The sequence below is a fragment of the Podarcis erhardii genome (genome assembly GCF_964252035.2).
Source record: "Podarcis erhardii genome assembly, chromosome: 10".
NCBI classification, from domain to species: domain Eukaryota; kingdom Metazoa; phylum Chordata; class Lepidosauria; order Squamata; family Lacertidae; genus Podarcis; species Podarcis erhardii.
In genome coordinates, this window is record NC_138500.1 from 1629595 (window position 1) to 1654944 (window position 25350).

General features: G+C 46.3%; 3 protein-coding genes and 1 long non-coding RNA gene across 8 annotated transcripts in view; 3 read left to right on the plus strand and 1 right to left on the minus strand.

The window, feature by feature from the left end:
• The window catches only part of LOC309352055, a 266510-nt gene that overhangs the window by 214620 nt on the left and 26540 nt on the right, over window positions 1–25350 (minus strand). The window contains exon 2 of the long non-coding RNA XR_014161068.1: window positions 6697–6772. This is a non-coding gene — a long non-coding RNA (uncharacterized lncRNA). The remainder of the gene's footprint in view (window positions 1–6696; window positions 6773–25350) is intronic.
• LOC309351824 (uncharacterized protein) overlaps window positions 1–25350 on the plus strand; it is a 67980-nt gene that overhangs the window by 11622 nt on the left and 31008 nt on the right. The window lies entirely within an intron of this gene.
• LOC309351620 (uncharacterized protein) lies at window positions 6793–8200 on the plus strand (the record flags this gene model as incomplete). Its single annotated transcript, XM_081879408.1, has 2 exons — window positions 6793–7114; window positions 7424–8200. The coding sequence occupies exon 2, from the start codon at window positions 7604–7606 to the stop codon at window positions 8198–8200; it is 597 nt and encodes a 198-aa protein (XP_081735534.1). The 5' UTR covers window positions 6793–7114; window positions 7424–7603.
• The window catches only part of LOC309351988 (uncharacterized protein), a 60567-nt gene continuing 48001 nt past the window's right edge, over window positions 12785–25350 (plus strand). The window contains exon 1 of the mRNA XM_081880234.1: window positions 12785–13593. Coding sequence (XP_081736360.1) covers window positions 12825–13397 — 573 coding nt within the window. The 5' untranslated portion in view covers window positions 12785–12824 and the 3' untranslated portion in view covers window positions 13398–13593. The remainder of the gene's footprint in view (window positions 13594–25350) is intronic.

Sequence of the window (25350 nt, forward strand, 5' to 3'; positions counted from 1 at the left end):
CAGCCTGGACTGAATGAGAATGAGAATTGAATTGAATGAGAATTGAATGAGACTGCGACCTGAGAACTTTAGCACTTTATCACTCTAATTAGAAGTCTGATCTCATTGACTTAAGAAGAATCTAGTAATGAGAAGAGCCAAAAGACTCAGGTGTCTTGATACAGAAACTGACACAGAGCCCTCTGGTCTCAAACAGAGTAATCTAGATAATTACCTGCTACCTCAAAAACAGCACGTATCTCCTCCCAAAACCTTCCTCAATACTTTATATGGAAAGACAACTGAAGAGATATCCCCAGGAATAAATGAGGACAAGGCTACTACTCCCATAACCAAGGCACAAGCACTAATTGATAGAAAGGTGGAACTGCTGGAGGAATGCTGCCTATTGACTGCCCAAACAGTTCAAAAAATCTTTGAACAATTACAAAACATCACCAAGAAGCTGGATAACCCAGATGAAAGGAGGCAACTCACTCCCCTTTTGCCATCCTTAACAAGCCCTGGAGATAAACAGAACAAATACAAATTTATACCTTTAAACCAGCTAAAAACCAGAGGAAGCCCCCCTCACTCAATCAACCTGATACTGAGGCCATGTGAGATTGTTCTCCACATTTTTCCATACAGAGGACCCCTACCCTACTGGGAGTCATCTTTCTGGGCCAGACATCATCTAAATCTGCTCCTTGGCCTTGAGGGCGGAAACATTGATTTAAAAGCAGTCAAGAGGCTAACTAACGATGGATATTCCAAAAAAGTACTACTAAGATTTGGTAGCCATAGAATCCCAACCAAAATCTTAAGAGAAAAGGCTCATCTAGCCCAGAAAGGAATTTTTCCGCGCCGACACTTTGAAGATATATCACCCAGACCATTGATTGCATCTAAAAGACAAAACAAGATGAACAGGGCCATCCCACCAGAAGCCGACATCTGCCCTACCCCCGTGGAAGAACCCAGTAGATGGGAGAAACCGCAGCCAGCTACCCGGGAAATCACGCAAGAAAAATCCAAACTCCCAAACCATGCGACTGTAGCATCAAATAACAACCTCGCCCTTGACACAATAGACTGGACAGTCCCAGAAGAAGAAGATCTGCTGAGTAACTTTACCAAGCTACCAGATAAAGAACAAATAAACATACTCAGTAAATTGACGAAACTACAGGCCAGATTGACCGAAATTCACCAACAAGGTCAACAAACTCCAGTAGAAACAATATACAATCAAACTTCACATTTACCAGCCCTTTCCCCAAAATGCATAGTTAAAAAGAGAGCTACTACTGGAACTTTCAAATGTATAGATGCAGAGCTTCAAATCCAGCCACCTCTAGAATATGAAATGGCAAGGAAAAACTCCAGTAATGAGACCACAAATTCCTGGCTGAGATATCAAATACTAGCTCCAAACGAAATAGGCACCCCTTATTTAAATACTACAAAGGACTCTAACATTGCCGAACAAAAGATGACCCCCAACAGACCTGACACACTGAGCTCAACGCCAAATGAGGCCAAAGAAATGGAAGTAGAGACTGAAAACAGTCCTACTGCCCATAATAATCCACCAACCACAGAAATCTCTCAGGAACAAGGAACAGTTAAGGAAGAAAATCAAGAAAGGGAGGAAATTTTAATTTCCCGCACCTTAAAAAAGAATCTAAAAGATCCACCATTATGTTCCCCACCGAAAGCAGCGATAAATGGCTGTATCTGCACAAGACAAAATCCCCCGCTGGACTCAATGACAGAACTAGAATGACTAAATGCTGTCAACCAGCCACCAACTCAAAAACGGATCCTACGCTTGCTGTCCTGGAATATCGCAGGGTGGGGAAACAAAGACGGTGACCCAGACCTAATGAACTTTTTTAAAGATTTTGAATTAATACTTCTACAAGAAACATGGTCAACTAGAGATATTAAAATTAATGGATTCACCTCCTATACGAAACCCGCATTGAAAACAAACACGAAGGGCCGGCCGAAAGCAGGGTTCTGTTGTATGATCAAAGACAACTTAGGGTTTGAAATCAAGCAACTAGAAAAATGCTCACCACTTGCACAAGCTCTACTTTTAACCCCAAAAAAAGATTCTTTGCTACTCCTAAATGTCTATATCCCCCCAACCAAAAACAACAGCAGCAGTGAAAAATGGTCACAACTAACCTTTTATATAGAAAATTTGACCGATAAATACCCAAATGCCTCACTGATAATAGCAGGTGATTTTAATGCCAGAGTGGGAACCAACAATGAACAACTATGTAGCAAACTAAATTGGAATACTGACAACGATATCGCACATGCCCTGAAAATAGGACGATTCTCTAGAGACAAGGTTGTAAACAACGAAGGCTTACGCCTACTTGAATTATGTAACAACTTTAATTTGCAGATTGTGAACGGTTCAACAAAAGGCGATAGAAGCGGGGAGTTCACATACTTCTCCCCCCGTGGATGCAGTGTCATCGACTATATTCTTGTCCCCTATAATATTATAAATTCGATCATGGACCTCAAAATCGGAACGCGCACTGAAAGCGACCACCAGCCATTATCGTTGTCCATTAATTTAAAGGACGAAACCAAAATAACTAAGTACAATATCATAGAACCCTCTCAACACAAACAAATGACCCAATTAAAATGGTCCCAGGAAATGAGTGCAGCAGTGGGGCAAAAACTTACAGCCAACCTGAGAAAACAAGTATTATCCAACTTAAAGACCACTAATTTCTACAGTGATATTCCGAAAATTTATAATGAAATCTTCCAAATGTTTGTAGAGCTTAGTACTCCACCTAAAGTTTGGGTACTCAAACATAGCGCTAGCCCTTGGTTTGATGATGAATGTTTCCAGCTAAAAAGAAAACTGCGGCAAACATTTAAAAATAATCACACTAAACTAGAACCCTCTTATCTTGATGAAAAAAGAAAATATCACTACATTCTGGCCGAAAAGAAACAGAAATACGCAACCCCAAAATGGCTACAATTATTCGACTCAATTCAGAGTAAAAACAACAAAGCGTTCTGGAACCTAGTGTACGGAGGATTGAAAGCCGAAAATCAACTAACTCTACCACCAATTGCAGAATCCAAATGGTCCCAATACTTTACATCTGTATTTAACAATCTACACAGTGAACTTAAAGGAAATGAAACCACTAAAAATAAAATTAACAAACTCCAGGAGTGGCCAAGGGTAGAGGAAGAGGATATTAGAGAGATAGTTAAAAATTTCAAATCGGGGAAATCCCCTGGGCCAGACGGTCTACCAATAGAATTATTTAAGACCTATATAGATTGGTGGGCAGAACCCTTAGCTCAACTGTTTACTCTTATAGATAATTACGGGATCATACCTGAGATATGGTTAAGATCAATAATTATTCCAATCTTTAAAAATGGCGACCCAAAAGAACCAAGGAATTATCGACCGATAAGCCTACTATCAGTGATAGGGAAAATCTATGCTAAGCACCTCTTATCTAAACTCCTTACCTGGATGAATAATTTAAACTTACCAGGGAAAGAACAAATAGGTTTCTCCAAAGGTTGCTCCACACTAGACCACTGTCTTATACTTATGCATCTGGTTGAAAAATACAGATCCCAAAGGCAATCTAAGATATACGCTGCTTTTGTAGATTTTCGTGGTGCATTCGACTCAATTGACCGCCCAAAGTTGTGGAGGAAACTCGCAGAATTAAAAATTGATCAGCGCCTATTGATTCTAATGCAAAATCTACACTCTTCCAATACCTGTCAAGTCAAACTTAACATCAAAGGTCACCTTTCATCAGACATCCCAATCTCGAAAGGGGTAAAACAAGGGTGTATTCTTGCCCCCTTTCTATTCAATTTATTTTTATCAGACTTGCCAGATTACCTTCAAAAAATAGAATCACATGCCCCTAAACTTAATCAGAAACCAGTTCCTCTCTTACTATATGCAGACGATGCTGTCCTACTATCATTAACGAGCCTGGGTCTGAAACGTCTTATATCTTCACTGATCCTCTACTGCGAATGTAACAAACTCTCTATAAATTATGAGAAGACAAAAATTTTGGTCTTCTCGAATGGTTGGAAATTAGAGAAATGGAAAATAAGAGGGCAAGAAATCCAACAAGTGAAAATCCATAGGTATCTGGGAATCTTATTCCAGAGCAATTTAAGGTGGGCAACCCATCGCACAAATGCCATAAAACAGGCAAAGTGCATCTCATCAGCAGTTGCCCGTTTTTATTATCAGAAAGGTAATCAATTTATTCCTGCGGCCATTCAGATATTTCAAACCAAAGTGCAATCCCAGATACTCTATGGAATCCCGCTATGGGTCCAAGCATATAATAGTGATTTAAAAAAGATTCATTCCAGCTTTCTGAGACGTATTCTTGGACTCCCAGCTGTGATCAAATATGAAACAATGTGTGCAGAAATAGGCATACACACAATGGAATATTGGGCATGGTCCACCTCAATAAAGTACTGGTTACGCTGCCACTTTCGCTGCCCTCCATCAAGTCTGCTCGCTGATTTGCTCAAAGACTCCTATAAATCAAGATGGTATCAGCACCTCGGAAAAAAGATTGAATCCTTAGGCATCGAGCTGGAACCCCTGTACAATTCTAATGAGCAATACATTTTTCATAATATCCTAACTAGACTAAAGGATGTCGAGAGACAAAATATTATGGCAGCTGTAAACAAAATTTGCTCCCCCATATTCTATGATTTAAATATCTTAGATAGCAGAGCCAATTACGTCACTAAATTAATAATCCCAGCCCAACGTAGGGCTTTTATGCTGGCCCGTTTAAATGTTTTTCCCTCAGCATATGTCAGGGGAAGATATCAAAACGTTCCTAGAAACGAGAGATTCTGCAGATGTTCTATGAATGTCCCGGACACTGTAGAGCATATTCTCCTTCATTGCCCATTGTACAGTACGCTCCGTCAACGCGTGCTGTCCCCTCTTTCGGGTGGTCTGGAACCCCAGCAAGGCGAATGTGTGGGATTCTACCTATCCGACGTTGACCAAAGGGTAACGGCGGGGGTAGCTGAGTTTTTGGTAGCAGTCCTCCAAGGAGCAGGTTAGCAAGGAAAACCACTGATTCTATATGTATATATATATATATGTATGTAGCCAACTGCTGCCTTTTTATATATATTTCAAGGCTTTTATATGTTATTTTCTCTTTTATGGTTTTATTTGCATAATGCCTAATAAAGGTTTGATAAGTAAGTAAGTAAGAAATAAAAAATTAAAAAATAGTCCCATAGCACCTTAGAGACCAACTAAGATTGTTCATAGAATCCTAGAGTTGGAAGAGACCACAAGGGCCATCGAGTCCAACCCCCTGCCAAGCAGGAAACACCATCAGAGCACTCCTGACATATGGTTGTCAAGCCTCTGCTTAAAGACCTCCAAAGAAGGAGACTCCACCACACTCCTTGGCAGCAAATTCCACTGGCGAACAGCTCTTACTGTCAGGAAGTTCTTCCTAATGTTTAGGTGGAATCTTCTTTCTTGTAGTTTGGATCCATTGCTCTGTGTCCGCTTCTCTGGAGCAGCAGAAAACAACCTTTCTCACTCCTCTATGTGACATCCCTTTATATATTTGAACATGGCTATCATATCACCCCTTAACCTCCTCTTCTCCAGGCTAAACATGCCCAGCTCCCTTAGCCGTTCCTCATAAGGCATCGTTTCTAGGCCTTTGACCATTTTGGTTGCCCTCCTCTGGACACGTTCCAGTTTGTCAGTGTCCTTTTTGAACTGTGGTGCCCAGAACTGGACACAGTACTCCAGGTGAGGTCTGACCAGAGCAGAATACAGTGGCACTATTACTTCCCTTGATCTAGATGCTATACTCCTATTGATGCGGCCCAGAATTGCATTGGCTTTTTTAGCTGCCGCATCACACTGTTGGCTCATGTCAAGTTTGTGGTCAACCAAGACTCCTAGATCCTTTTCACATGTACTGCTCTCAAGCCAGGTGTCACCCATCTTGTATTTGTGCCTCTCATTTTTTTTGCCCAAGTGCAATACTTTCCATTTCTCCCTGTTAAATTTCATCTTGTTTGCTTTGGCCCAGTTCTCTAATCTGTCAAGTTCGTTTTGAAGTGTGATCCTGTCCTCTGGGGTGTTAGCCACCCCTCCCAGTTTGGTGTCATCTGCAAATTTGATCAGGATGCCCTTGAGTCCATCATCCAAGTCGTTGATAAAGATGTTGGATAAGACCAGGCCCAAGACAGAACCCTGTGGCACCCCACTAGTCACTCTTCCTCTTCCAGGATGAAGAGGAACCATTGATGAGCACCCTTTGGGTTCGGTCAGTCAGCCAGTTACAAATCCACTGAGTGGTAGGATAGTCAAGTCCGCATTTTACCAGCTTCTTTACAAGAATATCATGGGGCACCTTGTCAAATGCCTTGCTGAAATCAAGGTAGGCTACATCCACTGCGTTCCCTTCATCTACCAGGCTTGTTCTAGGCATAAGCTTTCGTCTGCATGCACACTTCTTCAGATACACCGAGACAGATGTCACCAGACCCTTGTATATCGTGGGAGGGTGGGGTGGGGTTTTTCTCAGAAGGGTACTCCTACTACTATCTCCTACTACCCTCCACTATATGAAGAAGTGTGCATGCACATGAAAGCTTATACCTAGAACAAACTTAGTTGGTCCCTAAGTTGCTACTGGACTATTTTTGTTACTTTTTTACTTCAACTGTGTCAGACCAATATGGCCACCTACCATTAACTTGAATATTCTGCTTTTCAGTGCCAGATTAGAATAGACCTCTGTCAGAAGACAAGCACAGGATCAGGCAGCACATCATCATTATAAAGAACCACTGGGGTGGGTGTTTCCGCCTGGGATTCCCATGTGCCAACTGCTTCTCCTGCTCTCTCCATGCAATGTGAGGCATGTAGACAGAGGTCCATTTCCAAGAACAGGAGCTTCCCTGAGCACCCATTCAGCTGACCCCAAGCACCAAGCCTTGTCACTAGTTCTCTGACTGACCCAGACCACAGTCCCTAGAAGAAATAAAGGCCTGGGTCTCCCAAAATGGTCCATATGGACCTCCTGAGGTCAGTGGGACTGTGCAGGTGATTCATGAAGATCTAGAGGTGGAAACGGGGGCAAACACTTGATTGGAAAGGCATTCTCAGAGGACAACAGTATTCCAAGATCATGCTGTGTTATTAAAGATGATTGAGGATTATGAAAGTTTGCTGATGCATTACTACCATTTGACATCATAGCATTTTCATTTCCTAAAAATTGGGAACATGGGGAAGACATGGGAGAATGTAGGAGGTGTTGAAATAAGAGAAGGTGCTAATGGCGGTTGATGTGTCCTTTTTTCACCTGTGTTCTCTTTCTTAAAACCCAAACAGGATTTCCTTTCTGTCCACTCTGAAAAAGGTGATGGAGAAGACAGAATTGCAGGGGACAGGGCACCTTTCGTTTCATTAGGAATAGCCATTAAAATGTGTGAAATGTGGAATATGCTTCACTGAATGAGCACACATAGTTCACATCAATGAACAGAAAAAGGAAAGAACCCATTTAAAGGTATGGAGTGTGGAAAGAGCTTCTCTTTCAATGCAAAACTTAGAACACACCAGCGGACTCACACAGAGAGAAAACATTTTATGTGCAGGGAGTGTGGGAAGAACTTCATTCAGAGTGGAAACCTTAAATTGCACAAACGGACTCACACAGGGGGGAAACCATATGAATATTTGGAGTGTGGAAAGAACTTTAATAACAGTGGAAGCCTTAGAAGACATGAACGGACTCACACAGGGGAGAAACCATTTAAATTCAAGGAGTGTGGAAACGTCTTCAGTCACAGTGGACATCTGAGAAGACATCAACGTACTCACACAGGGGAGAAACCATTTCAATGTATGGAGTGTGAAAAGAGCTTTAGTGATAGTGGAAGCCTTAGAAGACATCACCAGACTCACACAGGGGAGAAACCATTTACATGTACAGAGTGTGGAAAGGGCTTCAGTTGCAGTGGAAATCTTAGAAGACATCAATGGACTCACACAGAGGAAAAACCATTTAAATGTATGGCGTGTGGAAAGCTCTTTAGTGATAATGAAAGCCTTAGACTGTTGGGATTCGCAGGATACTGGATAAGTCTGCAGGCTTCAACAGGATGATGCAATACTCTGCTGGGTCAGAGTGACTCAGCAGGAGTGTGATTAGTGTGATTGGCTATCACCTGTTTTAAAAGGAAAGCCTGTTTAACAGTGGTTGTAGTGGTGGTTGTGCTGTGGTGTGGAGATGCTGGTGGAGAGTATTCGTTTGTAAGTACTCTGTATGGACTGTTTTTGTAAATACCTGTATATTGCTCACATTAAAAGACTGCACTGGGAAAAACCTGGGACTCTTAGCATTTCTGCTGAAAGCGCCGCGAGGAATTTCGCGACAGGGTTATGGGCCCAGCACGCTCCCGCTGCGCAAGAGTACAGGTGTGGCAGTTATCTAGCCGTGGGTGCTGGAGGTGAGTTGCAGGGATGGAGCAGTCCAGAAGTGGCGTGTTGCTGGAGAAGCTGACGGCCACAAACTACAGCACCTGGTCGGTCCGCATGCAACACTTCCTCAAGCGTGAGGGCCTGTGGAAGGTGGTGGAAACTACACCGCAGCCCCCTGAGTGGGATGAGGACGATGAAAAGCTGGCACTAGCAGAGGTCCAGCTAGAAAAGGATGAGAAAGCTTTGGCTACGATCATTCTTGGATGACAGCCAGCTAGTCTACGTAGCTGATAAGGTGACGGCAAGTGAGGTGTGGAATGCACTCAAGGCTGTCCATGTGCGAGAGACAGCTGGCTCACTGATAACACTGACCAGGAGACTGTACCGGTGTCGGAAGAAACCGGGGGACTCCCTGGTAAACCACCTAAAATTCCTAACAGGCTGTTTCCAGGAGCTAGCCTTAAGAGGGAGGCCTGTGGGGGAAGAGGACAAAGTCTTTATAGTCCTGAGTTCCCTTGATGACAGCTATGATATGCTGGTCAACTCCCTCAAGTCTGTAGAGACTGATAAGCTGACTCTGGAATACGTAACTGGACGGTTGTATGCAGAGGAGGACAGGCGTGCAGAGCGAAAGATGACCTCAGCCCAGCTGTTGGAGCATCCCAGAGGGAACAATAGCCGGGAAGACCAGAGGTGTCGAGAGCCGGAGAAACAGCCAGGAGGAGCTGCTGCAGACCAGCCGGTGGTCAACAAAGTAAAAAGGTGTTTTTGCTGCAAGTCCAGTGGACATCTGCTGCGGGACTGCCCGAGAAAACAACAAAAACAGCAGAAGCACAGGAGGCAGCAGAGAGAGTCTACCGCTTGGGTGTCTGCAGATGGTCAAGAAAGGGAAGAGCTGTGGGTTCTGGACAGTGGAGCTTCTCAAACCTTTTGTAAAAGAAAAGGATTGCTAACTGATGCTAGGGCCTCAAACAAAAAACATGTAAGTCTTGCTGCGGGCCAGAAAGCTAATGTGGTTTGTGAGGGGGAGGTTGTGTTCCCACAACTGGGACACACATTCAGGAATGTGTTGTGTGTGCCTAGTTTGCAAAACAATCTCCTGAGCATTCCTGACTTGGCAAAAGCAGGCTTTGAAGTAAACTTTGTGGGAGACCAGTGCCAGATAAAGCAAAATGGGGCAGTGTTGGCAAATGCTACCCTTAGAGCTAATATGTATGTACTGCAGTGTGAGTCTAAGGTTGCGAATGTGCAAAATGTCCCAACCCATGATATGTGTATTCATCTCCTGCACAGGCGTCTGGCTCATGCTAGCTATAAGGTGCTAAACAAAACATTGGAGTTGTGTGGGGGAATGAAAAACATTAAAAGTTGTGATAATTACTTAGACTGTAATATCTGCAAGGAGGTTAAAAGCAGGGCTTGCCCAGTAGCAAGAGCAAGCCAGAGAGAAACCAAAAAACCACTGGAGTTGATTCATGCTGATGTAACTGGTCCTTTTCCACCAAGTGTCTCCCATAACAAGTACTGTTTGATCCTAGTGGATGACTATTCTAGATTTGGCTGGGTCTATCCACTAAAGCACAAGTCTGACGTTGCCCAAATTTTGAAGTTCTGGGTAAGAAGGGTAGAAAGGCAACTTGGCGAAAAGGTGTGCTCTATTCAGACAGACAGGGGAGGAGAGTTTATGGCAAGCTCCCTAAGAAACTGGTTGCGTTCCCAGGGGAGTAAACATAGACTTACCAATGTGGCAACGCCTCAGGAGAACGGAGTATTAAGACCGCAAATTATATTGGGAATCGCTTGTGGTCAAGGGTACTAGATGACATACCCTATAAAATTCTCTATAACAAAAGTCCCAGTTTGCAACATTTGAGAATCTTTGGGACAAAGGCGTGGGTTGACATACCTGTAAAGAACCGAAGAAAAGGTGGGAAAAGGGCATAGCAGTTGCTGTTTCTTGGGTATGAAAGTGGTACGAAAGCCTACAGGTTTGAAGATGATAAAAATCTTTTAAGTTATAGTCGATCAGCCAGCTTTAATGAGCAAAGAAATTGGCCCAAGATACATGCAAACCTGCTGCCAGAAAAAGTTTTACTGCCGAGCGTACCTGATGAGGCAGCTGAAACAAAGCTAAGAATTGGCAGCTCTCCCAGAGAAACTGAAAGGGAGGAGGTAAAGGTTGAGCAATTTTCTCCAGCTGCTAGCATGGAGCAGGGGAGAGAAGAAAGTGCAACAGGGACAGGAGGAGGTAAATCTCCAGAATCAATCCACCCCAAAAGCAGTCCTGAAGGTAGCCCAGGGGGTGAGGTTAATCGACCAAGGAGGTCTGCAAGAAGTAATAAAGGTCAACCTCCAGACTGTTATGGGTTCCCAGCCACCATAAACCAGGTTTGTGTAACTGAGCCAGAAAACTTTGAAGAAGTGCAAGAGTTACCTACTCTAGAGAAAGAGGCGTGGTTAAAGGCAATGCAGGCAGAGTATAACTCTCTGCTAAACAATATCTTTGTACCTACAGAATTGCCTGAAGGTAAAAAGCCCATAAGCTGTAAGTGGGTTTTTAAAGTGAAAAAGCTGGCTGATGGTAGTTGTCAGAGGAAAGCCAGGTTGGTTGCAAGGGGCTTTACACAAAGGAAAATGATACATTATGATGAAGTGTTTGCCCCAACAGCAAAGGCTGAAACAGTAAAATCAGTTTTAGCAATGGCAAGTCTGAGAGGGTTAAAAGTTAATAATTTTGATGTTGCCTCAGCATATTTAAATGCTCCTATTGACGCTGAGGTGTATTTACAGCAAATACCAGGCTATGAGCTGGAAAAAGACAGCATGGTGTTAAAACTGCAAAGGGCACTATACGGTTTACACCAAAGTGCACGTCTATGGCATGAATGCATAGACACAATTTTGAAAAAGATGGGATTCAAACAAAGCCTGGCTGATTCCTGTTTATATTCAGCAATGGTGCAAGGAAGTGTTTGTTATTTACTTTTGTATGTTGACGATATCTGTCTAATAACAACTGCACAAAAGCAAGTGTCTTGGTTTATAAACAGCCTAGGTAACAAATACAAACTGAAGTATTTGGGAGAGATTCAGAATTACTTAGGAGTAGAGGTTGAGAGAAATGAAGAGGGTGTCTACTCTCTGAGTCAGAAGGAAAAAATCAAAAAGTTGCTGAAGACATATGGAATGGAGAGGGCAAATGATGTTGACACTCCCATAACTACCCAGTACAAAAATGAACCAGAAGGACAAAAATGTGAGAATGCAACAGCATTTCATTCTCTGTTGGGTTCTCTGTTATATTTAAGTTGTTGGACAAGACCCGACATAACATTGGCAGTGCACATGTTAAGCCAAAGAAGTGCAGACCCGGCTCAGAGACATTGGGTAGCACTTAAAAGAATCCTAAGGTATCTGAAAGGCACAAAAGATTACAAACTGGTGCTGGATACAGGATATGATCAGCAAGTGTATGCATACGCTGATGCCAGCTGGGGGGACAGAGAAAATGGAAAGTCTACCACTGGCTATGCCATATATATTGGAAATGCCCTGGTTCAGTGGAAATCCCAGAAACAAACATTTGTTGCCACAAGTACTTGTGAAGCAGAGTACTCAGCCATAAGCGAATGTGTATCACAAATAGAATGGTTTGCTTGCCTAACAAAAGAGCTTGGAATACCTTCTGAAATGCCAATCACTGTACTAAGTGACAACATGGCTGCACAACAGCTTGCCAACCAACAGAACTTTTAAAGCAAGAGTAAACATATTGCTATAAGATACGGAAATGTGAAAAATGCTTTGGAAAGAAATGTGTTAAAGGTACAGCACTGTAACACGAAATGTAATGTGGCAGATTTGTATACAAAATGTTTGGATGCTCCTAAATTTTGAGACTTAAGAGAATTATTAGGTCTCAAGCCTTTGACTTAAGGAGGAGTGTTGGGATTCGCAGGATACTGGATAAGTCTCAGGCTTCAACAGGATGATGCAATACTCTGCTGGGTCAGAGTGACTCAGCAGGAGTGTGATTAGTGTGATTGGCTATCACCTGTTTTAAAAGGAAAGCCTGTTTAACAGTGGTTGTAGTGGTGGTTGTGCTGTGGTGTGGAGATGCTGGTGGAGAGTATTGGTTTGTAAGTACTCTGTATGGACTGTTTTTGTAAATACCTGTATATTGCTCACATTAAAAGACTGCACTGGGAAAAACCTGGGACTCTTAGCGTTTCTGCTGAAAGCGCCGCGAGGAATTTCGCGACATAGACAACATCAATGGACTCACACAGAGGAGAAACCATTTAAATGCATGGACTGTGGAAAGAGTTTTAGTAATAATGTAAGACTTAGAAGACATCAGTGGACTCACAAAGAGGAGAAACCATTTAAATGTACAGTGTGTGAAAAGAGCTTTAGTGATAGTGGAAGCCTTAGACAACATCAACGGACTCACACAGGTGAGAAACCATTTAAATGCATGGAGTGTGGAAAGAGCTTCATTCAGAGTGGAGACCTCAATATACATCAACGGACTCACACAGGGGAGAAACCATATAAATGTATGGAGTGTGGAATGAGCTTCAGTCAGAGTGGACACCTCAATATACATCACCAGACTCACACAGGGGAGAAACCATTTAAATGTACAGAGTGTGAAAAGAGCTTTAGTGATGGAGGATGCCTTAGGAAATATCAACGGACTCACACAGGGGAGAAACCATTTCAATGCATGGAGTGTGAAAAGAGTTTTGGCAATCATAGATATCTTAAAGAACACCAACGGACTCACACAGGGGAGAAACCATATAAATGCGTGAAGTGTGGAAAAAGCTTCAGGCAGGGTGCACACCTTAGAAGACATCAACAGACTCATACAGGGTGAAACCTTTTAAATGTCTGGAGTGTGGAAAGTGCTTCCGTTGTAATACAAGCCTTAGATCACATCTACGGACTCACACAGGGGAGAAACCATTTAAATGTATGGAGTGTGGAAAGAGCTTCCGTTGTAATACAAGCCTTAGATCACATCAACTGACTCACACAGGGGAGAAACCATTTACATGTATGGAGTGTGGAAAGTACTTCAGCTATAGCGGAAACCTGAGAAGACATCAGCAGTCTCACATTGGTAAGAAACTATTTAAATGTATGGAATGAGGAAGGAGATTTGGTGATAATGGAAAGCTTAGAACACATCAACGGACATACACAGGGGAGAAACCATTTCAGTGTATGGAGTGCAGAAAGGTCTTCAGTCAGAATGGATATCTGTATTTACACCAACTGACTCACACAGGGGGGAAACCATTTAAATGTATGACATGTGGAAAGGGCTTTAGTTGCACATCAACACATCAACGGACTCACACAGGAGAAAACATTTAAAGGTATGGTGTACAGTAAATGCTTCAGTCAGAATAGAAATCTGAGAAAACATCAGCCGACACACAGGGAAGAAACTATTTAAAAGTATGGACTGTAGATTGAGTTTCAGTCCGAGTGGAACCCTTGATTTATGTCACCATACTCACACAAGGTTATGCTTAAAATTCTACAAGGTAGGCTCAAGCAGTATGTGGACCGAGAACCCCCAGAAGTGAAAGCTGGATTTAGAAGAGGCAGAGGAACCAGAGACCAAATTGCAAACATGTGCTGGATTATGGAGAAGGCTAGAGAGTTCCAGAAAGACATCTACTTCTGCTTCATGGACTATACAAAAGCCTTTGACTGTGTCGACCACAGCAAACTATATCAAGTTCTTAAAGAAGTGGGAGTACCTGATCACCTCATCTGTCTCCTAAGAAATCTCTATGTGGGACAAAAACTACAGCTAGAACTGGATATGGAACAACTGATTGGTTCAAAATTGGGAAAGGAGTACGGCAAGGCTGTATTTTGTCTCCCTGCTTATTTAACTTATATGCAGAATTCATCATGCGAAAGGCTGGGCTGGATGAATCCCAAGCCAGAATTAAGATCGTCGGAAGAAATATCAACAACCTCAGATATGCAGATGACACAACATTGATGGCAGAAAGTGAGGAGGAATTAAGGAACCTTTTATTGAGGGTGAAAGAGGAGAGTGCAAAATATGGTCTGAAGCTCAACATCAAAAAAACGAAGATCATGGCCACTGGGCCCATCACCTCCTGGCAAATAGAAGGGGAAGAAATGGAGGCAGTGAGAGATTTTACTTTATTGGGCTCCATGATCACTGCAGATGGTGACAGCAGTCACGAAATTAAAAGACACCTGCTCCTTGGGAGAAAGGCAATGGCAAACCTAGACAGCATTTTAAAAAGCAGAGACATCACCTTACCAACAAAGGTCCGTATAGTTAAAGCCATGGTTTTCCCAGTAGTGGTGTATGGAAGTGAGAGCTGGACCATAAAGAAGAATGGATGCTTTTGAATTCTGGTGCTGGAGGAGACTCTTGAGAGTCCCATGGACTGCAAGAAGATCAAACCTATCCATTCTGAAGGCAATCATCCCTGAGTGCTCACTGGAAGGACAGATCCTGAAGCTGGACAGATCCTGAAGCTGGGGCTCCAAGACTTTGGCCACCTCATGAGAAGAGGACTCCCTGGAAAAGACCCTGATGTTGGGAAAGATGGCGGGCGCAAGGAGAAGGGGACACAGAGGACGAGATGGTGGGACAGTGTTCTCAAAGCTACCAGCATGAGTTTGACTAAACTCCAGAGTCTTGACTTCCGGATGCGGCGCCATAGGCAAATGGCGGATTCCCTCTAGTCTCGGGGGGAACTGCTCCGCGGAATCTGGGTCCAGCTGCAACGGTGAAGCGGGGACCCTTCAGAAACCACAGGCAGGAGAAGCCTGTGGCCGTGGGACTTGGCGGGCACCTTTTGCGCCCCCCCAATTTGCGAGGGGACTCTGTAAAGGGTCCCGGAGCAAGACGGGGCTGTGGCGCGGTGCTGAGAGTGAACTGCTTCTTCCGTGGAGTGAAGCCGCACAGCCACTTGCCGGAGAGCGCTGACCTCTTTCCTGTGACAATTTGGCTATTAAACAACAACCCGTGAGTAGGTCAAGCTTAATGATCGGGGGATTTGAAGAATTAAAAGTTGTAAATTTGGCACTGAAGCGGGAGGGTGCAAACAGGAAGTCCGCCTTCCGTTTTTTGTACGCAGATCAAAGCAAAGAACGTCCAAGCTAAGACCTGTAAAATTGCATTGAAAAGACTTAAATTCCAACGTGTGATGGCCTGGGATTCCGAGTCTGAGAGTGATCCGGAGGAATCCCAGCCGGCGCAGGAGTCCCCGCCTCCAGGGCCGGCTGAACTGGGGCAAGGCCTAGTTGCTGAGGAAACTCAAGAGCAGGCACCAGGTGAAATCATTCAGGCCCCAGAGGTGCTGGAAGACTCAGTGGCTACAGGTGAGCCTCCCCCGGGGCCCAGTAACCCTTCGGCCTCTCCTGATCTGCAGAGGCTTAGGGCAGAGAGGCGAAGGGAACTGGTGTCTCCCAGGAGGAGTGCTCGCCTTAAGGCCAAGAGAGGCGGGGCTTCTGGGGGCCGGGACCGCCCCCGGCCTTAGAAGAAGATAAAGGTCAGGCAGCCCGGTCCCAGGTTGCGGGAGCAACGTCGTTGTGAAGTACCTGCTTTACCCAGTCCTTGTTCGGCACTCCCAGTGTGCCTGTTCCTCGCCCGGCTTCCTGCTTCTGCCTTACCAGTGTTCCTGTTCCCCGCCTGGACTCCTGCTTCTGCCTTACCAGTGTTCCTGTTCCCCGCCTGGACTCCTGCTTCTGCCTTACCAGTGTTCCTGTTCCCCGCCTGGACTCCTGCTTCTACCCTACCAGTGTTCCGGTTCCTCGCCTGGCTTCCTGCTTCTGCCCTACCATCGTTCCTGCTACCCCGCCCGGCTCCCTGTTGATCTTGGCCTACGGTAATAGTACCTCATCCCCCCTGGGACCAGCACAGTTTGCTCCCGCCCTACCCGCACTCCCCCTTCGTAGGGGTGCGTTCGGGAAGAGCCAGAGGCCATGGCTGACCAGGCGGCTGCACTGGTGGATTTGGCCCAGAGGAACCAGACCTTGACTCACACCGTGCAGCAGCTCAGTGACGCGGTTGTGGCACTTCAGCAACGCTTGGAAGCCCTACCAGCTCCTGGGGCCGACGCCCCGGCTCCTGGCAAGTACCCAGTGGCTTTGCCTGAGAAATTTGATGGAGCCCCGGCCAGCTTTCCCATGTTCCTGGCCCAGGCCAAGCTGTATATTCAGGGGCGAGCCCGGAACTTTCCTGACGACCGCACCAAGGTGCACTTTTTGATTAGTTTGTTAAAGGACCAGGCGGCCAAGTGGGCGTTGCCGCTACTCAGGCAAGACTCCCCCTTGCTGGCAGACTATACGGGGTTTTGCAATCATTTGGAGGCCGCGTTCGGCAATCCCCAGAAAGGGAGTCAAGCCAACCGGGCGATTCGGCGTTTGAAACAGGGCAAGTCCACGGTGGCCGCATATACCACGGAGTTTCGGCTGCTGGCACAGGACTTGACCTGGAATGATTCGGCACTGCGGGACCAGTATCTTGAGGGGCTTTCAGACGAGGTACTGGACCAGTTGGCCACAATGGAACGCCCCACCACGCTAGACACTCTCATTCAACGGTGTCTACAAATAGACGATCGGTTGGAGGATCGTCGTCAGGCCCGGGGTCGCCGACACTTCCAGTTCACGGCACCAGCTTTTTCCAGCAGCCCCACGGTCACAACTGATTTAACGGAGGAGCCTATGCAGCTCGGGGCAGTGCGGCCACGCCTTTCCCCTGCAGAGAAGGCGCGGCGTCGGGAGGGAAATCTCTGTCTTTACTGTGGCGGAAGTGGACACTTCGCTCGGTCTTGTCCAGAGAAACGCCAGCCGCAGGGAAACCGCCAACCCCAGTAGCTGATGGCCCTAGCTACCGGGGGTCCCAAACAGCACAGAATGGGGCCGCACCAATTGAATTACAACACCTTATGGTTCCGGTACATCTATACCCTCCAGGAGGGCCATGGATTCTTACCCATGCTCTGGTGGATTCAGGGGCAACCCGCTCTTATATGGACGCTGCTTTTGCTGCCCAGCATCGGGTGCCACTTCGGAACAAGCCAGAACCGGTACAGGTGGAGGCAATCGACGGACGGCCACTGCGTTCGGGCGCCGTCACTCAAGAGACCCAGCCCCTGGTCCTGTGCCTCCAGCAGCACCGTGAGATGCGAACTCTGGATATTGCTTCCATGCCCCGGTTCCCCCTGGTGCTTGGGATGGACTGGCTAGAGGCTCACAATGTGCAGATTGACTGGGTCAAACGGACTGTACACTTCCCAGACCCCAATTCTCCTGCTGAGACTGAGATGCTAGCAGCTGCGCCCACTGAGGAGGCGGCTGCGACGCTCCCCGCTGAGTACCGGGACTATCACGACGTGTTCGAGGAACGGGGGGCAGACCAGCTGCCGCCGCATCGGTCCTTTGACTGCGGCATAGACCTCCAGCCCGGAGCGCCTCTACCGGTGAGTCGCTTATACTCGTTAACAGAGCCAGAGCGCGAGGCTTTGCAGGACTTCTTGCGCAAGAACCTGGAGCGTGGGTTCATTAGACCCTCTACCTCGCCCACTGCTGCACCAGTGCTCTTTGTTAAAAAGAAATGTGGGGAGCTCCGCCTTTGCCATGATTACCGGGCCCTGAACAAAATTACCATCCCGGACCGGTACCCCTTGCCCCTTATTTCGGAGTTACTGGAGCGGGTGCAAGGGGCGCAGGTGTTCACCAAGCTAGACCTCCGGGGAGCCTACAATTTGATTCGGATCCGCGCCGGGGATGAGTGGAAGACAGCATTCGGGACCCGGTACGGACAGTTTGAATACCTGGTTATGCCCTTTGGTTTGTGCAACGCGCCTGCTGTGTTCCAACGGTACATCAACCACGTGTTCCAGGACTTGCTAGACAAGTACGTGGTGGTGTACTTGGATGACATTCTGGTTTACTCCCGTGACCCGGCGTGCCACGAGGGCCATGTCCGGACCGTGCTGCAGCGCTTGCGCGAGCATCGTCTGTATGCAAAGCTCAGCAAGTGCGAGTTCCATCAGCAGTCAGTGGACTTCCTGGGTCATCGACTCTCACCAGGTGGGGTGCAAATGGATCCTGGGAAGGTGGCAGCGGTTCGAGAATGGGCGGCACCTCGGAACCGCAAGGACCTACAGCGTTTCCTGGGGTTCGCCAACTATTACCGGACCTTCATTGCGGATTATGCTCACCGCACCACCCCGTTGACCCGGCTTCTGCGCCCCAAGACGCCGTTTTCCTGGGACAAGGAGGCGGAGGAGGCATTTCAAGGGTTGAAGGCCTGTTTCCAGAGAGCGCCAATCTTGCAACATCCGGATCCTTCTCGACCCTTTGTGGTAGAGACTGACGCCTCCAGTACGGCTCTCGGTGCCGTCTTGTCTCAGCAGCACGGACCGGAAGCGCCACTCTTACCCTGCGCCTTCTATTCCCGCCAGCTCCTTCCAGCGGAGCGTAACTATACCGTGTGGGAGCGGGAACTGCTGGCCATCAAGGTGGCCTTTGAGGTTTGGCGCCACCATCTTGAAGGAGCAAGACACCCGGTGGAGGTGAGAACCGACCACCGGAACCTGGAATACCTCCAGACCACCCGCAAGCTGAACCAAAGGCAGATCCGGTGGGCGTTGTTCTTTTCCCGGTTCCAGTTCCGGATCCGCTACATCCCTAGCTCCCAAAACCAGAAGGCGGATGCCCTGTCCCGGAAACCTGAAGACAACGCAGACACGGTTCAGCAAGCAGCACCCACCACGATCCTACCACCAGCTGCGTTCCTGGCCACCCAGGAGGTCGAGCCACTGCAGGCTCGGGTGCGGGAACAGCAGCGGGTCGACGCTTGGGCCCAGGAACGACTCCGGGAACTGGCCGAAGGATCATGCCCTCAGTATCCAGGGCTGGTCTCGCATCAGGGTCTTCTGCTGCACTACGGGCGCCTGTACATCCCACCAGGGCCGCTGCGGGCTGAGGTTCTCCGGATGACCCATGACGCTCCAGCGGCGGGGCACTTTGGGCGGTATCGGACCACCCATCTGGTAAGCCGTGAGTTTTGGTGGCCCCGTTTAAAGGCTGACGTGGCTCGCTACGTCGCTGGTTGTGACGTCTGCAGGCGGGCCAAGGGGCCTACCGGGCGACCCCCCGGCCTCCTTCAGCCGTTGCCGGTTCCACCACGTCCTTGGCACACAGTTTCTCTAGACTTTGTAGTGGAGTTACCCCCGTCTCGTGGCTGCACCTGCCTTCTAGTTTTCTCCGACTACTTCACGAAGATGGTGCACTGTGCCCCCTGCCCATCCATACCCTCAGCTAAGGAAACCGCGCAGCTGTACCTTCAGCATGTCTTCCGCCTGCATGGCCTACCTGAGCGTGTAGTATCCGACCGCGGCGTTCAGTTCACGTCCCGGTTTTGGCGTGCTTTGCACCAGGCCCTCGGAACAGAGGTCTGTCTCTCATCTGCTTACCACCCACAGACTGATGGCCAGACGGAACGGGCGAACGCGGTACTGGAACAGTACCTCCGGTGTTACTGCAGCTACCAGCAGGACGACTGGGTCGACCACCTAGCATTGGCGGAGTTCGCTTATAACAACGCGGTGAATGCGTCCACCCAGCAGACCCCGTTCCAAGCCAGTTATGGCCTTCATCCACGGTTGTTTCCGGATGTGCTGCCGGCATCTACGGTCCCTGCGGTGACAGAGTGGCTTCAGGAGCTCCAGTCCCAGCAACAGCTGTTGATGGAGCAGCTGCACCAGGCCAAGGAGGCGTACAAGGTCCAGGCCGACCGCCACCGCCAGGTGGGGCCGGAACTTCACGTCGGTGACTTGGTATGGCTTTCCACTCGCCACCTCCACCCTTCTCGACCTTCGCGGAAGCTGGACGCCCGGTTCACCGGCCCGTTCCCTATCGTGGACCAGGTCTCGCCTGTGGCATTCCGTCTCCGGTTGCCAGCAAACCTGAAGGTTCACCCGGTATTCCACAGGTCCCTTCTGAGTCCGGTGGCCCCACCCGACGAGTTCCACCCGGACCGTCCCCGACCGCAGCCAGTCTTGGTGCAGGGAGAGCCTGAGTACGAGGTGGAACGCATTCTGGACTCCCGATACCGCAGGGGAAGGCTGCAGTATCTCATTGACTGGAAGGGGTATGGGCCAGAGGACCGTTCCTGGGAACCAGCGGTCAACGTCCACGCACCTGCCTGCATCCGGGAGTTTCATGCAGCGTATCCCAGCAAGCCGGGTCCGGGCCCTCAAGTGAGGGGGGGGCCTGGGAGGGGGGATGGTGTGATGGCCTGGGATTCCGAGTCTGAGAGTGATCCGGAGGAATCCCAGCCGGCGCAGGAGTCCCCGCCTCCAGGGCCGGCTGAACTGGGGCAAGGCCTAGTTGCTGAGGAAACTCAAGAGCAGGCACCAGGTGAAATCATTCAGGCCCCAGAGGTGCTGGAAGACTCAGTGGCTACAGGTGAGCCTCCCCCGGGGCCCAGTAACCCTTCGGCCTCTCCTGATCTGCAGAGGCTTAGGGCAGAGAGGCGAAGGGAACTGGTGTCTCCCAGGAGGAGTGCTCGCCTTAAGGCCAAGAGAGGCGGGGCTTCTGGGGGCCGGGACCGCCCCCGGCCTTAGAAGAAGATAAAGGTCAGGCAGCCCGGTCCCAGGTTGCGGGAGCAACGTCGTTGTGAAGTACCTGCTTTACCCAGTCCTTGTTCGGCACTCCCAGTGTGCCTGTTCCTCGCCCGGCTTCCTGCTTCTGCCTTACCAGTGTTCCTGTTCCCCGCCTGGACTCCTGCTTCTGCCTTACCAGTGTTCCTGTTCCCCGCCTGGACTCCTGCTTCTGCCTTACCAGTGTTCCTGTTCCCCGCCTGGACTCCTGCTTCTACCCTACCAGTGTTCCGGTTCCTCGCCTGGCTTCCTGCTTCTGCCCTACCATCGTTCCTGCTACCCCGCCCGGCTCCCTGTTGATCTTGGCCTACGGTAATAGTACCTCATCCCCCCTGGGACCAGCACACAACGTCAAAACCAAAGAATTCCATCCCAGAATTGCAGGAGAGGGGAGGGAAGAAAAGAAAGTAATTTTTTTTGCCTGCAAAAATAAAGAAAAGGGGAGAGATGAGAACAAATCACCACTCAATCTCTGGGATCGGGCTGTCAAAACAGCAGAACTGCCGTACTGAGATCGCGCTGTTTAAGGACTGTTAATATTTGACAGCAAACTCTGCAAGAAAGATACTTTGTTCTTAAAGGGATTTGAAACTGTTTTCTTTTTTGAAGGGGACTTGGGAGAGTTGGAAAAAGACACTTTATTGCACATGTACTTTGCTACTGTGTCCCCCTAGTGGAACTTGGGAATTGTAACAACTGACTGAGAAATTCTTTATCTTTAACTGGCCTGGGAAACTTCCACTGCAAAACAAGTTAAGGCCATGGGATTGACCTTGATCCGAAGACAAAGTGTTATGGATTTGTCTGAGCTTAAGAAAACAAGATAAGGCAAGATCATAGCGCAGCAGCGTAGGCCATCAGTATCTGGCCCCCCTGCCCAACAGGGGGAGGACTCTGCACAAACTGGTTCAAAAGGCATGACGTCTGATGAAGGTTCGAATCTAGCACTAAGTAAAATATTTGAATCATTGGAAAAACTTAGCAAACAAGTTGCTGATGTAACAATTAAAATTGACCAAAACACTACAAGCATCAATAATTTGGGACAGAAGGTGAATTCAAATACAGAATCTATCAAGAAACTCCTGCAGGAATCTACGTTGAATCGAAAGACAGCTGAGGAAGCAAAGGAAAGAGTACTGGCAGTAGAGGAAAAGATTCCATCGATAAATAAACAGCTTCAGGACCACACCTCTATGCTGTCTATGATCGAATTAAAGGAGAAACAGACAAATTTGAGGATCAGGGCTGTACCCGAAGTTGAAAAAGGTAGTTTAAGTGATTTTCTTACACAGGAATTTGCAGGCTTTTGGAACCTAGATTTGGAAAAGCAAGAATTTAAGATAGTAAGTGCTTTTCAACTTGGAAGAGGAGGGAGAAAGATTAAGACAAGAGACTGTTTGATTACTCTCCAAACAAAAGAAGAGAGAGATAAAATATTGAGCCTGCATTTTCAGAAGACTTTGGAAATACAAGAATCAAGAATAGAGATTTTTAAGGACATCCCGAAACATCTACTGGAGCTTAGAGTTAACTATGGAGATCTGGTGGCCTTGCTGAGAAGAAGTGGAACCATTTTCAGGTGGGAGTTCCCTCAAGGCCTTTCTTTTGCCTTTAAAGGGAAAAAAATTAAAATAAGATCAGTAGAAGATAAAGAAAAATTCCTGAGAAAGCACGGAGAAAACCTGCAAAAAGAAGCTGAAGAAGAAGAGGAGCCAATAGCATTGAAACCAGGAACTTTACCAATACTACCAGCTTTAGGTCTGGACAAACCAAAGAAAGTGACACCACCGGCAGAAAAAGAACAGTTATTGGGTGCAGTTGGAGGAAAGTAAAACAATTACACCATGTCTCTGCAACTGTCAAGTTGGAACATTCGCGGTCTTAATTCCCCAGAAAAAATGAAAAAATATTTCGTCTATTAAAAAAGGAACAATTGGACTTGATTTGTTTACAGGAAACACATGTGATAAGGCTACACAGGAAAGTATTGATTAATAAAAGACTAGGCCAAGAATTTATTTCGTCGGACAAGGTTAAAAAGAGAGGAGTTGTAATTTACGCAAAAGAGAGTCTATCACCGAAATTTATATTCAAGGATGACCAAAGAAGATTTGTGGCAATTGAAATTCAAGGAGAGAATTTTTTGATAGTAGGAGTTTATGCTCCGAGTGAGGGGAAATCTGAATTTTTTAAGAAGTTACATGAGACATTGGTGGACTTTATGGATTACAATATTATAATGTTGGAAGATATGAATGGTGTGGTGTCTACAAATATGGACAAGTCACAAAGACAGGTAGTGACTAAAGACGGTAGACTACCAAAAACTTTTTTCGATATGACTGACAATATGGACTTAATTGATACATGGAGAACCAAAAATCCCCTGGTTAGAGAGGGGACTTTCTTCTCTGAAGCCAAAATGACATGGACAAGAATTGACCAAATTTGGATATCTAGAGAACTGGCTCCCAAGATACGGAAAGTGGAAATCAGCCCTAAAACATGCTCCGACCATAATGCTGTGAGATTGGAGATGAAACTAACACCAATTGGTTCCTTCAGATGGAGGATGAATGACACCTTGTTCAGAGATCCAGAGATTACCAAAAAGGCCCAAAAAATCTTGAGAGACTACTTTGAGATAAATATGAAAACTAACGTTGAAACAAGAGTAATCTGGGACACAAGTAAAGCGGTCATGAGAGGGTTTTTGATTCAACAGAATGCAATAAAGAAGAGAACCCAAAATGAGAAAAAATATAAAATTTTGGATAAAATAAAAGAAGGTGAGAAGAAACTAAGAGCGAAACCAAAGTCACAAGAGATTCTGAGAAAAATTAATATCAAGCACAATATATGAAAATGACAAATCAAGAAATAGAATGGAAAATCAAACAGATGAGACAAAAGACGTTTGAATCAGCCAACAAATGTGGGAAACTATTAGCTTGGCAGATGAAAAAGAGACAAAAACTCAACACTATAACAAATTTGGAAGTGGAACGAAAGAATATACATAACCCACTGGAGATTAGAAACTGCTTCCAGAGATATTTTGAACAATTATATACACAAGGGCCACAGAAAGAGACTGACATAGACCAATTCTTAAGAACAAATGGATTACAAAAAATATCTCAAGAAAACAAGATAATGTTAAATTATAAAATAACAGAACAGGAGATGGAAGGTGCGATCCAGAATATGCAGCTGGGCAAGTCTCCAGGACCTGATGGTTTAATCTCCAAATACTATAGATCCCTGAAAGATTGGCTAATTTGACCACTGAAGGAGGCATGCAATGAAATTTTGGAAGGGAAAAAGGCGCCAAAGTCGTGGAAGGAAGCTTACATCACACTTATACCGAAAACTGAGTCTGAAAAAACACAACTTAAGAACTACCGCCCCATATCCCTGCTTAATGTGGATTATAAAATTTTTGCAGACATATTGGCTAAAAGATTGAAAAAAGTTTTAGTCGACGAGATTCATAAAGATCAAGCCGGCTTTCTCCCGGGCAGACATTTGTCAGATAATACGAGGAATATAATTAACATTTTGGAGAAGCTGCAGGTGAATATTAATACTAAAGCAGTTCTGATATTCATAGATGCGGAGAAAGCATTTGATAATATTTCTTGGAGTTTTATGAAGAAAAATCTTCAAGGGATGGGTAAAGGATTTGAAAATGGTATAGGTGGGATATATTCAGAACAAAAGGCTAAACTGATAGTTAATAATGTGGTGACTGAAGAATTTAAGACAGAACAAGGGACACGACAAGGCTGCCCAATTTCCCTATTGCTTTTTATTTCAGTCCTGGAGGTTAAATATGATTAGAAGGGACCACTTGATTAAAGGCATCCAAGTCAGAGCTAAACAGTATAAATTGAGAGCTTTTGCAGATGATCTAGTATTAACATTACAGGAGCCAGAATCTAGTACCAAAAGAGTATTGGAACTGATTCAGGATTTTGGTCAAGTGGCAGGATTTAAACTGAACAAATCAAAAACCAAGGTTTTAGAGAAAAATTTAACACCGTTAGAGAAGGAGAGGTTTCAGATGGAGACAGGTTTAAAATTGGTTAAAAAGTGAAATACCTGGGGGTAAACATGACTGCTAAGAATTTAAATCTATTTAAAGAT